General features: G+C 49.7%; 1 protein-coding gene across 3 annotated transcripts in view; it reads left to right on the forward strand.

The window, feature by feature from the left end:
- Positions 1–14,382, forward strand: part of LOC123759177 (peptidyl-prolyl cis-trans isomerase-like) — a 76,623-nt gene that overhangs the window by 48,826 nt on the left and 13,415 nt on the right. For all 3 annotated transcript variants that reach the window (XM_069337371.1, XM_069337370.1, XM_069337372.1), the window contains 2 exons: positions 5,654–6,355; positions 13,550–13,696. In XM_069337371.1, the coding sequence (XP_069193472.1) occupies positions 13,580–13,696 (117 nt within the window). In that variant the 5' untranslated portion in view covers positions 5,654–6,355; positions 13,550–13,579. The remainder of the gene's footprint in view (positions 1–5,653; positions 6,356–13,549; positions 13,697–14,382) is intronic.

Raw genomic sequence — 14,382 nt, forward strand, 5'->3', positions numbered from 1 at the left:
CTGGTTTTGTAGTAAATCGTCAGTTGTATCTTCTGATTTTTGTCTGTAGGGATAACGTTTCTATTAACAATATCTTTCAGGACCCTTTCCTCCGTTTTATGAGCTGTGGAAAAGAAGTTCCTGTAAAATAGTCTAATAGGGGGTATAGGTGTTGTGTTAGTTGTCTCTTCAGAGGTTGCATGGCTTTTCACTTTCCTTCTTATGATGTCTTCGATGAAACCATTGGAGAAGCCGTTATTGACTAGGACCTGCCTTACCCTACAGAGTTCTTCGTCGACTTGCTTCCATTCTGAGCTGTGGCTGAGAGCACGGTCGACGTATGCGTTAACAACACTCCTCTTGTACCTGTCGGGGCAGTCGCTGTTGGCATTTAGGCACATTCCTATGTTTGTTTCCTTAGTGTAGACTGCAGTGTGGAAACCTCCGCCCTTTTCCATGACTGTTACATCTAGAAAAGGCAGCTTCCCATCCTTTTCCGTCTCGTAAGTGAAACGCAGCACGGAACTCTGCTCAAATGCCTCCTTCAGCTCCTGCAGATGTCTGACATCAGGTACCTGTGTAAAAATATCGTCAACATACCTGCAGTATATGGCCGGTTTCAAGTTCATGTCGACTAAGACTTTTTGCTCGATGGTACCCATGTAGAAGTTTGCAAACAGGACACCTAGGGGAGAACCCATGGCGACCCCATCTACTTGCTTATACATGTGCCCATCCGGGCTCAAGAAGGGTGCCTCTTTAGTACAAGCTTGGAGTAGTTTCCTCAGAATACTTTCTGGCATGTCAAGAGGAGTACAGGCTGGATCATGATACACTCTGTCGGCTATCATTCCGATTGTCTCGTCCACAGGTACGTTGGTAAATAGCGATTCTACGTCCAACGAGGCTCTTATCCCTGTGGCCCGTGTGCCCCGCAGTAAGTCCACAAATTCCTTTGGAGACTTCAGGCTGAAGGCGCAAGGAACATAAGGAGTCAGCAGGCCGTTGAGTCGCTTTCGCCAGTCTGTACGTGGGTGTGGGTATCTGGCTAATGATTGGCCGAAGTGGGTTTCCAGGCTTGTGCGTCTTGACATTTCCATACGCATATCCAGGTTTATATTCCCCAATGATCTTTGGCAGGTTGTAACACGGGTTCGGGTTTCTCTCTCTTTACTTCCTTCTTTCTACTCCCTCTACCCGTATTCTTACTTTTATTTCTAAACCAAGGGACTCCAAAACTTTTACCAAAGCCAACTCCACGCCACGTGGTCCTAAGACGATTGACCGACTTAGGATTCTACACCCAGTATGACGTGACCTAAGCTCTGAACAAAACCCTAGAGTCACCTCTGCTGCCACCACCAGACCAGTAATACAAGAGCAATGATCGAGGTCTGGATCGATCACGCTAATTAATCAACCTAGGGGCTTGATCCCCACTATAAACGATGACCTTGAGTGTGGAATAAATTACACGGTAATGATAATTCCGATTCGATGTTAGAATCGGCGCCCAATGCAACTCTACCTCGTGTGGACCACGTGACCAGGACAAGTATACACATAAAACACATGGAAACAATAAAATGCAAATTAATAACAAATTTAATTTATTAAAAGAAAACTAAAACAAAATCTAAATATGTTCACTCCCTATCACTTTAACACTCCCTACTTGACCTGAGTGGCAAATGAGACTATTTCTATACTTAACAATAGCAACTATACCTTGGGCGACCACAGCTCTAGGTGTTGGGGCTGTTCTTGGGGAGAGGTAAGATGTTGACCTCTTATCCCAGCTGCTTCCGTGACCACACTGATCTCCTCTTGTCTGGTCTACCCCAGACTAGAACATTGTATTGTTCCGCATCGCTTACCCAGTTACTTTAGCAAGGTTAAGTTATAACAATTAAACTCTGTTTGTACTGAATTGATCCAGACTGGTTGAATTATTTTACTGAATTAAATTACAAACATCTAACGGCAGAGCTGTTCCCGATCACAAAAATGGTTATTAAAACTTTGAGAAATAGTAGACCTGTCAACCCCTGATGACCTATGACCGCCGGTCACTCCGCTTTAAAAGTTAGATCTGATTCGTGACGTCACTGATGGTGACTTAAACTCAATAATTAGAATACTCTTGATATTGTATCCAGTACTATTATACAATACAATTTTAATGCAAAATGAATAAAGGCTAATTTTCTCTAAATTACTTGAATACTATAGGATGATTCATTATACGCAGATATGAACAAAGCGTCGGTTATTTCCACCGCGAATTCCCCTGGGGGTCAGGTCACCATGCGGCTCAGCTTCCCATTCTCTTTTGTCGATAAACCACTCTGGATAATTCTTACAACAGCCTAGTCTGTTACAAGGTGGAGTCCGGATTTCTTGGCGTTCACAGTTTCGATCAGTTTGTTGACCTTTGCTTTTAATTCAGCTGTAGTGTCCTTCGTTACCCTTTGGAACTTAGTTTGGTCAGAGAGTATGATGTTCATTTTCGCCAGATATTCGTCTTTTTTAAGAATGACATATATTGGCGACTTGTCACCTCTCCTGACAACTATCTCCCTGTTCTCACGAAGGCTTTTAGCTGCCGCTTTAAGCTCGGGGGACAGTATGGTGCTTCTGTAGTTGCCTCGATTCTTTCCTCCTTCTGCAATAAGTTCTGCTTGTAAGGTATCTTTGGTAGTGACCTTCTTTTGTGTCTCGAGGTCGAATATGTCGTCCAACAGAATTTCCAACTCTACTTTCCGGGCCATTTCACTCGGTCTGGACATAACATGACAGTTTATGCCCAGATTTAGGAGAGTGACTTGGTCCTCAGTGAGGTTAATTCCTGCAAGGTTCAGGAAGCCATCTCTTGGTCGTGGAATTGCCATAGGTCCTCCATATAATGTTGTTAGTTTCTTGATAATCCTTGTTTCAGTGCTGAGGTGATGTTGGTCTGTGAGGATGTCGAGGTGTTGTTCAATGCGGGTACGGATACTATGGTCGATGTTGCTATTTCTCCACTCGTTTGTAGCATGAAGTAGTTGCGTTTTGTTGTCTTTGATTTCATTCTCTGCCTTGTATATCTGATCACGAATCAGATCCTGGCGATATTTTATCGTGAAGGCTTGATTCCTTGCTGCTGGGTCGTGCACTTTAATATTAGTATATTTTGGTAGCAGTCTTTCCTGTAGACATATATTATTAAATATGACCGAAAAAGTAAGATTAATAATTCTAACACGAATTTTCTCAATCTTTCGTACATTACGCTTCACTGTTGGAGGTAAATCAAAAATCACTTCTCCAAACGTACCTGTGGACGAGACAATCGGAATGATAGCCGACAGAGTGTATCGTGATCCAGCCTGTACTCCTCTTGACATGCCAGAAAGTATTCTGAGGAAACTACTCCAAGCTTGTACTAAAGAGGCACCCTTCTTGAGCCCGGATGGGCACATGTATAAGCAAGTAGATGGGGTCGCCATGGGTTCTCCCCTAGGTGTCCTGTTTGCAAACTTCTACATGGGTACCATCGAGCAAAAAGTCTTAGTCGACATGAACTTGAAACCGGCCATATACTGCAGGTATGTTGACGATATTTTTACACAGGTACCTGATGTCAGACATCTGCAGGAGCTGAAGGAGGCATTTGAGCAGAGTTCCGTGCTGCGTTTCACTTACGAGACGGAAAAGGATGGGAAGCTGCCTTTTCTAGATGTAACAGTCATGGAAAAGGGCGGAGGTTTCCACACTGCAGTCTACACTAAGGAAACAAACATAGGAATGTGCCTAAATGCCAACAGCGACTGCCCCGACAGGTACAAGAGGAGTGTTGTTAACGCATACGTCGACCGTGCTCTCAGCCACAGCTCAGAATGGAAGCAAGTCGACGAAGAACTCTGTAGGGTAAGGCAGGTCCTAGTCAATAACGGCTTCTCCAATGGTTTCATCGAAGACATCATAAGAAGGAAAGTGAAAAGCCATGCAACCTCTGAAGAGACAACTAACACAACACCTATACCCCCTATTAGACTATTTTACAGGAACTTCTTTTCCACAGCTCATAAAACGGAGGAAAGGGTCCTGAAAGATATTGTTAATAGAAACGTTATCCCTACAGACAAAAATCAGAAGATACAACTGACGATTTACTACAAAACCAGAAAAACGGCCAGCCTACTCATGAGAAACTCTCCAGACACAAAACAGAACGCTTTAAAAGAGACTAACGTCGTCTATGCCTTCAAATGCCCACTTGGGGACTGTAAGCTCCAAAAAAACCCAGTATATAGGCAAGACAACAACATCTCTTTCCAGGCGTTTAACGATGCATAAGCAACAGGGCTCCATTAAGGAACATATAATCTCTTCCCATAACCAAACCATCGCCAGAGAAATCCTAGTAAACAACACAGAAATCATCGATAGATACAGCGATAGCAGGCGGCTTGACGTTTGCGAGGCACTACACATCAAGAAGTCAACACCAGCAATCAACAGCCAATTATTGCACAACTATATTCTACCCACCTCAAGACTCCGCCCCAATATAGAAGCATCAAGAAATATGGACCAATAGGCTTTCTACAAACACTTCTATTCAATACCCATTGTTTCTGTTCTGTCTTGTGTTGATACTTTTAATACCCTATTAATATCCCCCCCTGTTCTGTCTTGTGTTGATAATGCCACATCATCCTTCCCACCTCACTCAAATGTAGATATAATATCAGAGAGACGTAAGTTCTAATCAGTTGTGTATTTGTGAAGTCTTTGAAAATGTAATAAGTTTTACGAAACGCGCCCGTGTCGCGTCAGACTAGAAATAAAAAATGAATTTTGGAGAAGTGATTTTTTATTTATCTCCAACAGTGAAGCGTAATGTACGAAAGATTGAGAAAATTCGTGTTAGAATTATTAATCTTACTTTTTCGGTCATATTTAATAATATATGTCTACAGGAAAGACTGCTACCAAAATATACTAATATATATATATATATATATATATATATATATATATATATATATATATATATATATATATATATATATACACTGTACTTAGTTTATAAATCAAATAGATAAGATTTCGTGGTCTTATCACCACCAAATCAACTAAGCCCAGATTTGTGTGAGACCAATAGTCAATTTATCCATCATGGTTATGTTTGGTGAAGAGTATCACTCAATTTCAACAATCCTGTAATGTAATTGTGTGTTCCCATAGTTGGTAAGTGTAAAATAATTCAGAGTTGTTCAATAAAACCCATGTGTTAAGATGTAACCCACAGTGTCCTTATTGTCCAACTTAGACTAAGAATACTTGATCCTTCCCCCATTATCACATACGATACATACATTTCCTTCCATTATTCATAAGAAAGTAAGGATGGGATTTGTTAGTCTGTACTCTCAGGTATGGCTTACAAACAGCCCTGCTGCTGCAATATGTTACCTAAATATATTATCCCATACTCCGGGATATGTTTATAAAAAATATTGGCCTTGCTGTGAATGTGTTAATCTGTCAGTAATATTAACCCTGCTCTGAAATAGCTAATGCAAAGAATGTATAAAAATATTATGTAATTTGTATTAGTAAATAAAGTACTGTAATATTAGTTTTTGTTGTAAATACATCAACCATAACTCAATATTCTTTTCCACAGGATAACAAGCCATAGGAATGTTCAGTGTGTTTTAACGATTATGACGACAATCGGCTACGACCTCGTACACTGCCATGTAGCCACACATTCTGCTCCCAGTGTATTGACAATGCTATCAAGAATGGTCAGCTGACCTGCCCCAGCTGCCGTGCCGAGCACGCTGCCACAGCTGCTACTCAGTTCCCAATTAGCTATGCTGTGGAGGCTTTTGTTAGGAAACTCAAAAATATCCAGCTAACAACTGAGGAAGCAGTGCCAGCAAAACCTTCTGAAGGTCCCACCAGAGGCATCAGTAAGAAGTTACGTTCCCTGGTGCAGGAGCAGAAGAGCATCATCAGCAGCCTCATTACTAGCTGTGAAGAGGTACTGTCCCAGCTGGGGGAGTACCGGGGGCAGTTGGGGGACTGGAAGACTCACCATCTCCAGCTCCAGGACAAACTCTATGCTCTGGTAGAGCAGAACAAGTCAGCAATGAAGCTCTTGGAACTGGAGGATACCAGTGTGGTGGATATGACAACACAAGGAGAGGAAGGGAAGACTCAGCTGCAGGCCATGTTGGGGAGCCTCGACACAGTCAACACCCCACAGGAGGTTGGCACAACCATAGACACAGCTGATGGGTGCAGCATGAAGATAGAAGATTGGCTCCAGAAGTGCCAGGAACTCTTCCCAGATGTCAAGACTGTCCACACCTCAGTGTAGGTACGCTGCTGAAGGTCACATTGTTCTCACCCAACTAAGTGTAGTATTGCCTCTATATAAAAACTTGATATGGAGACACATCAAGATTAGAGTTGACTTTATATATAGGAAACTTTCTGGGGGGAGCCCCGTTGGTTCCCTGAACTATCCAGTCTGATATGGCTATATTAGCTTTCTGGAATTAGTCAATGTGCATGGAGTTCTTGCCTACCAGGGACCACGAGCCAGAACCTGGCCCCTTTAGAGAGGCACGAGGAGCAATGGCCTATAGAAATCCCAGTGTGGTTGGGAGCATTCTATGTCTGCCATTGACCTGGTCTGGCACCCAGAAAGGTAGGCGCTCTAAAACAAACCCCTATTCTGGTGAAAATATTGCTACGGAAAGCTGAACTCCCCAAACAAAAATTAGCAAACGAGCATGACGTCATGACATTGCCACGCCGCTGTCTGCGCACTCCCTCCCCTTTCCCGGTAGGAGGAGGGGGGGGGGGGAGCCCCAGACCCCTCACGCCGGTGATCCACCCTTCAGTTCCTGGCTGATGTGATAATGGGGAGGTCTTGTGCCTCTGACTCCTGAATTTGTCTCAGTTTCTGTGCTTTGAGGCATGGTCTGTCTTTGCGGGTGGTGTGTAAGCCAGGAGTAATATTCTTCGGTACTCGGGCTGCATGCACCTAGGGTCACCTTCCTTAGGTGCTCTTTAAGTACTGCCCTTGGGGCTTGGGGCCACCTTCCACAAGTCTCTTTAGGATCTTCCTCTGCTGAGTCTTTTACTGCTCGGTACTTGATCGCCCTTGGAGTCAACTGGGGTTTTTGTTGCCCTTGTTTGTCTCTGGGTAGGAGGTAGTTTTCATCACTGGTAGCACGGGGGTACTGCACTGCTAGTTATCACCTATTATAGCGGCTGACTCTGTTCCGCCTGGGTATGTTGTCCTCTTGCAGGGTTTTTTGTTTTTGTTTTCCTGCCTGATGGGTGGGTCTACCTTCGGTTGGTTGCCCCTATCTATATTTAGGGTATATATACATATCTGTGTTCTTTGTGGTATTCGCTGATAGGCCCCCTGTGAGTGGACATGTCCCGAGGGTTCAGCTTTTAGAAGTTTGCTTGGTAGTTTTGGGCACCGGTTTGCAGTACACTGTCTGGGCTTCCCTTAGCTTGTTACCAATGTAACAAGGCACTGGGAAACCCCGCGGGGGCTCCGAGGTCCGATGGATGCAACCCTTGAGTCCCCTCTCCATTTGTGTGAGGTTGATAGTTGCTCTGTCCCCTTGTTTCAGGGTGACAAGCTCCAGTTGTGCCTCCACCATGTTGCCTGTAGGGTCGGTGATTCTTTTGACCCGGAGTCATGCGACGTTTGTTGTTGGTATGTTTTCCAGTTTACCCATGCCACTGATCATGATATGAGGGTGCAGGCAGCAGCTGTTTTGCATGCTAGGTTTAGGCTGCTGCAATGCAATAGGTTAGTTGCTTCCCCGGATGCCCCGAGACTGGTCTGTTTTGGTTTTAGTGACCCGGACTTGGGGGTGGGAGTCACTTCGACTTTGGTTCCATCCCCCCTCCTTGTCCTTCTTCCCTTCTGTGGAGTGTCCGGTCCCTTGCTTCCGGCTCCAAAACGTCTCAGGGTTTCGGAGTCAGGGCAGGGTCTAATTGGTGTTGAGACTCGGGCCGTTTTGGGGAAGTCCCCTTCCGGGGTGGCGGCAGATCCATTTGAGCCTGGTCTTCTGGCCTAAGCTTGTGGGTCTGACCAGTGGGCCCCTTTCGATCCTGTTCTTTCGGTGGCTCCTGTCTTTTCTCTTAGAAGCGGGGAGTTTGCAAAACGGCTCGGCTCCAGGTTCTCGGAGTGAGGTTCCTGAATGCGGTGGGGGTTGACTTGGGAGCCTTGGGCCCCGTTGGACTCCACCTGAGTTTTTGTACCCTCGGAGCGGGGCTTGGTGTTGCAAGGAGTGGGGTTCTCCTTCTCTCCTTCCTCGTACGAATTGGATTTGGTGTCTACCCCCTCCCCGGGTCATGTTGTGTGTTCTTGTGGGTTTTCTGGGGAGGGAAGGGGAGCCCCTACGGCTCCCCGGAACTATCCAGGCTGATATGGATATTCCTTCCTAACTTTGGCATCAATCAATGTGGGTGGAGTTCTAGGCCTACCAGGGACCATGAGCCAGAACCTGGCCCTCCCAGGGAGGCACGAAGAGCAATGGCCTATATAATTGCACATGTGATTTGGAGCATTTTATATTTGCCATCGACCGGGACTGGCACCCAGAAAGGTAAGCGCCCCAAAACAAACCCCTGTTCTGGTTAAAAATAACAAAAATAGACAAACGAGTGGACAGAACTCCCAAAATGAAAACGAGCAAACAAGCATGACATCACACGATCCGCCTCGCATGTCTGCGCAGCTCTCTCCTCCTCGGGAGGGGGAATGGTGAGCCCCAGACCCCTATGCCCGCGATCCACTCCTTCAGTTCTTCGGCTGATGGGATACAGCATGGTCGTGTGGCTACAGCTCTGGCCTGTTGTTGTGTTGTCCTCTGTTTCAGTAATGCTCTTACGGTGGGGTGCAAGCTGGGAGTAATATTCACAGGTACTTGGGCTGCATGTGCTTAGGGTCACCTTCCCTGAGTGCCCTGTAAGTACTGCCCTAGGGGCTTGGGGTTCTCTTCCACAAGTCACCTTTGTCTTACCTCTGTTGGTGTTTTGCTGCTTGGCAATTAACCTCCCCGAGTGTTTTGGGGGTTTCCACCCTTGTTTGTTTTGAGGTAAGTGGTATTTTTTGTGCTGGTAGGGGTGAGGGGTACTGCACAGCTAGTTTTCACCTATAACAGCAGCCGGCTCGGTTTCCTCTAGGTACGATGTCCACTTGCGAGGTTTTTCTTTTCTTTTTGCCGGGGGGGGGGGGGGGGGTCTGCTTTGGTGTGCCCCCTCCTTTATATTAGGGTTGTTTTTGTTTTGTGTTACTCCCCCTGCTTTGCCCTCGTGAGTGGAAATGTCCCGGGGGTTCATCATTAGCAGTGTGGATTGGTAGCTTAGATGCCGGTTAGCAGTACCCTGCCTGGGGATTACCCTTAGCAGACCCAGTTTGGGGGCCCCTGGGAAACCCCAGCTGGGGCACTCGGGGTCCAATGGATGAGACCCCTGAGTCCCCTCTCGCTTTGTGTGAGTTTGAGGTTTGCTCTGTCCACTTGTCGCAGGGCAACACTCATTGTTTTTTCCTCCGTCGTGTTGCCTGTTGGGTCGGTGAGACATTTGGCCCTGAGTCCTGCAAGCTTTGTTGCTTGTTTGTGACTCAATTCATCCCATCTGCTGATGACATTATTCGAGTGCAGGTGGCTCACGCTTTGCAGGATAGGTTTAGGTTGTTGCAACGCGCTAGGTTGGTTGCTTCCCCGGATACTCTGAGGCTGCCCCATTTTGCTTATAGGGACCCGGACTTTGGGGGTGTTGGTCGCGTCGGCCTTGGTTCAGTCCGCGCCCCCTCGTTCTTCCCCTGCTGTGGTTCATTTGCGCCCCCCCCCCCCATCATCCTTCCCCCCATTCGGATGGAACCGAAGGATGGATCCTTCGGTTCCATCCTTCCGGAGGTTTTCGGCTTCCCACGCCTCGCCTACTGAGGTGTGGGTGGGCATTTCGGCTTACCTCCTGCACGACCCGGAAAATGCCTATATAATGGATCCGTCTTCCTTCAGGTCTGGTTCTTCGTCTCCATACTGGATTCGATGTGAGGTTCCGGGTTCGTCCTGGCCTGCAGACTGCCCTTTGTTCTCGCTGGATGCTTGGGACTCCTTCTGTCATACCCACAGGCTTGGGTGGCACAAGGCGTTGACTGTGGTCCTGGTTTACTTGAGGGCGATTTTGAGCACCTTAATGAGTGCCTTTTCGCTCCTGCTCTTCCATGGGATGTCCTGGTCTTTGGACAGAGTGCTCTCCTATCTATCATCTCGGTTTGTTGTGGCTCCTTCGGTTCAGGATTGTTTTTCTAAGGCTCTTTTTGCTTTTGGCATTGGCATCTGCGGGTCGGACTATGGAGCTCAATGCTCTTCTCCAGCACAGGGGTTTCTACTCTTATGGTCGTGGTGATAAGTTTGTTCGTATTCAACCATCTCTTTTTTTTCTGGCGAAGAATGAGATTGCTGGTTTCCGAACGGGGTCCTTGGGTTGTTGATGCTTGGTTGATCAGGCCAGGGGTGCATCATGTGTTGTGTCCAGTTGCGGCCCTCTGCCGTTATTCGCATGCCACAGCTTCTGAGTCCGGGGATGCGTTTTGGGTTCATCCGATTTCCCCTCTTCCCTTTTTTTGGGTACAGGTCTCTCAGGTCATCCACAGGGTTATTAAGTCTAGCTAGTCTGCGGTTTATCCCTGTGTCCATGACGTTTGTAAATTTGCTGCTCTTGGTGCCGTCTTTGGTAACATGTCTTGGACTGACATTAGGACACTGGGTTTTTGGCGGTTGAACAGGGTCCTGGCTGCATGCTACCTCGTTAACGTTACTTGGGCCTAGTTGGGCCTGTGTCGCTTTGGGTCGGTGGCTGCAGCCTGTCTCAACTTCGAGTTGAGATGTGGAACACTGACCGCCTCCAAGCAACAGCCTAGTGGACCAAGCTCTCACAAGTCAAATAGTTCTCCTCCCCAAGCACGCCGGGCTCCTCCCCAAGCACGCCGGGCTCCTCCCCAAGCACGCCGGGCTCCTCCCCAAGCACGCCGGGCTCCTCCCCAAGCATGCCGGGCTCCTCCCCAAGCACACCAGGCTCCTCCCCAAGCACGCCGGGCTCCTCCCCAAGCACACCAGGCTCCTCCCCAAGCACGCCGGGCTCCTCCCAAAGCATGCCGGGCTCCTCCCCAAGCACACCAGGCTCCTCCCCAAGCACACCAGGCTCCTCCCCAAGCATGCCGGGCTCCTCCCCAAGCATGCCGGGCTCCTCCCCAAGCACACCAGGCTCCTCCCCAAGCATGCCAGGCTCCTCCCCAAGCACACCAGGCTCCTCCCCAAGCACACCAGGCTCCTCCCCAAGCACACCAGGCTCCTCCCCAAGCACGCCGGGCTCCTCCCCAAGCATGCCGGGCTCCTCCCCAAGCACACCAGGCTCCTCCCCAAGCACACCAGGCTCCTCCCCAAGCACACCAGGCTCCTCCCCAAGCATGCCGGGCTCCTCCCCAAGCATGCCGGGCTCCTCCCCAAGCACGCCGGGCTCCTCCCCAAGCACACCAGGCTCCTCCCCAAGCACACCAGGCTCCTCCCCAAGCACACCAGGCTCCTCCCCAAGCATGCCGGGCTCCTCCCCAAGCATGCCGGGCTCCTCCCCAAGCACGCCGGGCTCCTCCCCAAGCACACCAGGCTCCTCCCCAAGCACACCAGGCTCCCCCCCAAGCATGCTGGGCTCCTCCCCAAGCATGCCGGGCTCCTCCCCAAGCACACCGGGCTCCTCCCCAAGCACGCCGGGCTCCTCCCCAAGCACACCAGGCTCCTCCCCAAGCACGCCGGGCTCCTCCCCAAGCACGCCAGGCTCCTCCCCAAGCATGCCAGGCTCCTCCCCAAGCACACCAGGCTCCTCCCCAAGCACGCCGGGCTCCTCCCCAAGCATGCCGGGCTCCTCCCCAAGCACGCCGGGCTCCTCCCCAAGCATGCCGGGCTCCTCCCCAAGCACACCAGGCTCCTCCCCAAGCACACCAGGCTCCTCCCCAAGCACACCAGGCTCCTCCCCAAGCATGCCGGGCTCCTCCCCAAGCATGCCGGGCTCCTCCCCAAGCACGCCGGGCTCCTCCCCAAGCACACCAGGCTCCTCCCCAAGCACACCAGGCTCCTCCCCAAGCACACCAGGCTCCTCCCCAAGCATGCCGGGCTCCTCCCCAAGCATGCCGGGCTCCTCCCCAAGCACGCCGGGCTCCTCCCCAAGCACACCAGGCTCCTCCCCAAGCACACCAGGCTCCCCCCCAAGCATGCCGGGCTCCTCCCCAAGCATGCCGGGCTCCTCCCCAAGCACACCGGGCTCCTCCCCAAGCACGCCGGGCTCCTCCCCAAGCACACCAGGCTCCTCCCCAAGCACGCCGGGCTCCTCCCCAAGCACGCCAGGCTCCTCCCCAAGCATGCCAGGCTCCTCCCCAAGCACACCAGGCTCCTCCCCAAGCATGCCAGGCTCCTCCCCAAGCACACCAGGCTCCTCCCCAAGCACGCCGGGCTCCTCCCCAAGCATGCCGGGCTCCTCCCCAAGCACGCCCGGCTCCTCCCCAAGCATGCCGGGCTTGGGGAGTAGAACTATTCCCAGAACCCCATCAAGCAGGTATCCCGGGTAAGTCCCCCTTCTTTCTTTTTAGTCGTTGGTGAAGTAGCTCCGGGGAGCCGTAGGGGCTCCCTCTCAGAACACCAGCGTTGAATGTAATGAAACACCATTTTCTGGGTGAGTCCCGGAGGCTCCCCGGCAACCCTCCCTTTTTCCGGTCGGCAATTTTTGTGTATTTTAACATCCAGCCCCAGAACTTTAGGGTGGATCGCCGATGTGGGTGTCTGGGGCTTCCTCTTCCCCCTCTTGGGGAGGGGGGATCTGTGTAGACATGCAATGTGGCTCGTGTGATGTCATGCTTGTTTGCTCGTTTTCATTTGGGGGTGGGGGGTTCTGTCCACTCGCTTGTCTAATTTCGTTGTTTTTAACCAGAATAGGGGTTTGTTTTGGGGTGCTTGCCTGTCCCAGTCGATGGCAGATATAGATTGCTCCAAATCACATGTGCATTTCTATACGCCATTGCTCCTCGTGCCTCTCCGAAGGGGCCATGTTCTGGCTCGTGGATCCCGGTAGACAAGAACTCCATGCACATTGATGCCAGAAAGCTAATACATCCATATCAGCTTGGATATCTGTGGGGAGCCTCCGGGACTCGCCCAGAAAATGGTGTTTCATTACATTCAACGCTGTTTTTTTGCTCTAATACCTGAAACGTTGTTATTAATAAAGTTAACTGTCATCTTGGTGTTTCTCTACACTGTGGTCAGTGTCGAGAAACAACATTACTTATATTTTCCAGTTACTTTACTCAGAGCCTGATGCTTCATTATAGTCCAGTTACTTTACTCAGAGCCTGATGCTTCATTATAGTCCAGTTACTTTACTCAGAGCCTGAGGCTTCAGTATAGTTCAGTTACTTTACTCACAGCCTGACACTTCATTATAGTCCAAATTCCACCATTAATGTTTGTGTTGGTAATGACAGGTGCAGGAGACCATCAGGGAGGCCCTGGAGATGATGACCACAGAGACAAGTGCCACAGCTGACCCTGTATACTTGGGAGACTCAGCCTCCAGCATCATGAATAAAGTTCAGGAAATCACTGGAGAGATCCACCAGAAGCAACTAACAGTAAGTTTTTTATTTTCTCTCATAGGTCATATCACAAGATATTGAGTTGCGTTTTGAGGAGAGGAAGCCTGTTCTTAGGTTTATTGGGGTTCCCCAAGGTCAACTACTGACTTTCCTTAACATACAATCCAAAATAGTTGCCTAACTCCTGGATAAATATATTCTAGTAGGTGAACAGAGACATCAGGTGAAAGCAAACATGGGATCTATTTCTGGCCTGCATGGTGATTGAACCCGTGATCCTCTATTGAACCCGGGATCCTGGCCCTCTCACAGAGGCCCAGAGAGCGGGTGACACTCCACCAACCTACCGGGAAAGCATCCAGGAAGACAGTGAACCAAAACAGACCACTGATGGGTTCGAAGAGACTGAAGCCTTGAAACTGCTAATAAACTCCCAAACAATGCCAGCACCAACCCCCTGCCAGTAGAGGGGGGCTGGAGCTACAGGTCCAGCACCAACCCCCCTGCCAGTAGAGGGGGGGCGGGAGCTACAGGTTCAGCACCAACCCCCCTGACAGTAGAGGGGGGCTGGAGCTACAGGTCCAGCACCAACCCCCCTGCCAGTAGAGGGGGGCGGGAGCTACAGGTCCAGCACCAACCCCCTGCCAGTAGAGGGGGGCGGGAGCTACAGGTCCAGCACCAACCCCCTGCCAGTAGAGGGAGGCTGGAGCTACAGGTCCAGC

This window comes from Procambarus clarkii, chromosome 37, assembly GCF_040958095.1.
Source record: "Procambarus clarkii isolate CNS0578487 chromosome 37, FALCON_Pclarkii_2.0, whole genome shotgun sequence".
Classification (NCBI taxonomy): domain Eukaryota; kingdom Metazoa; phylum Arthropoda; class Malacostraca; order Decapoda; family Cambaridae; genus Procambarus; species Procambarus clarkii.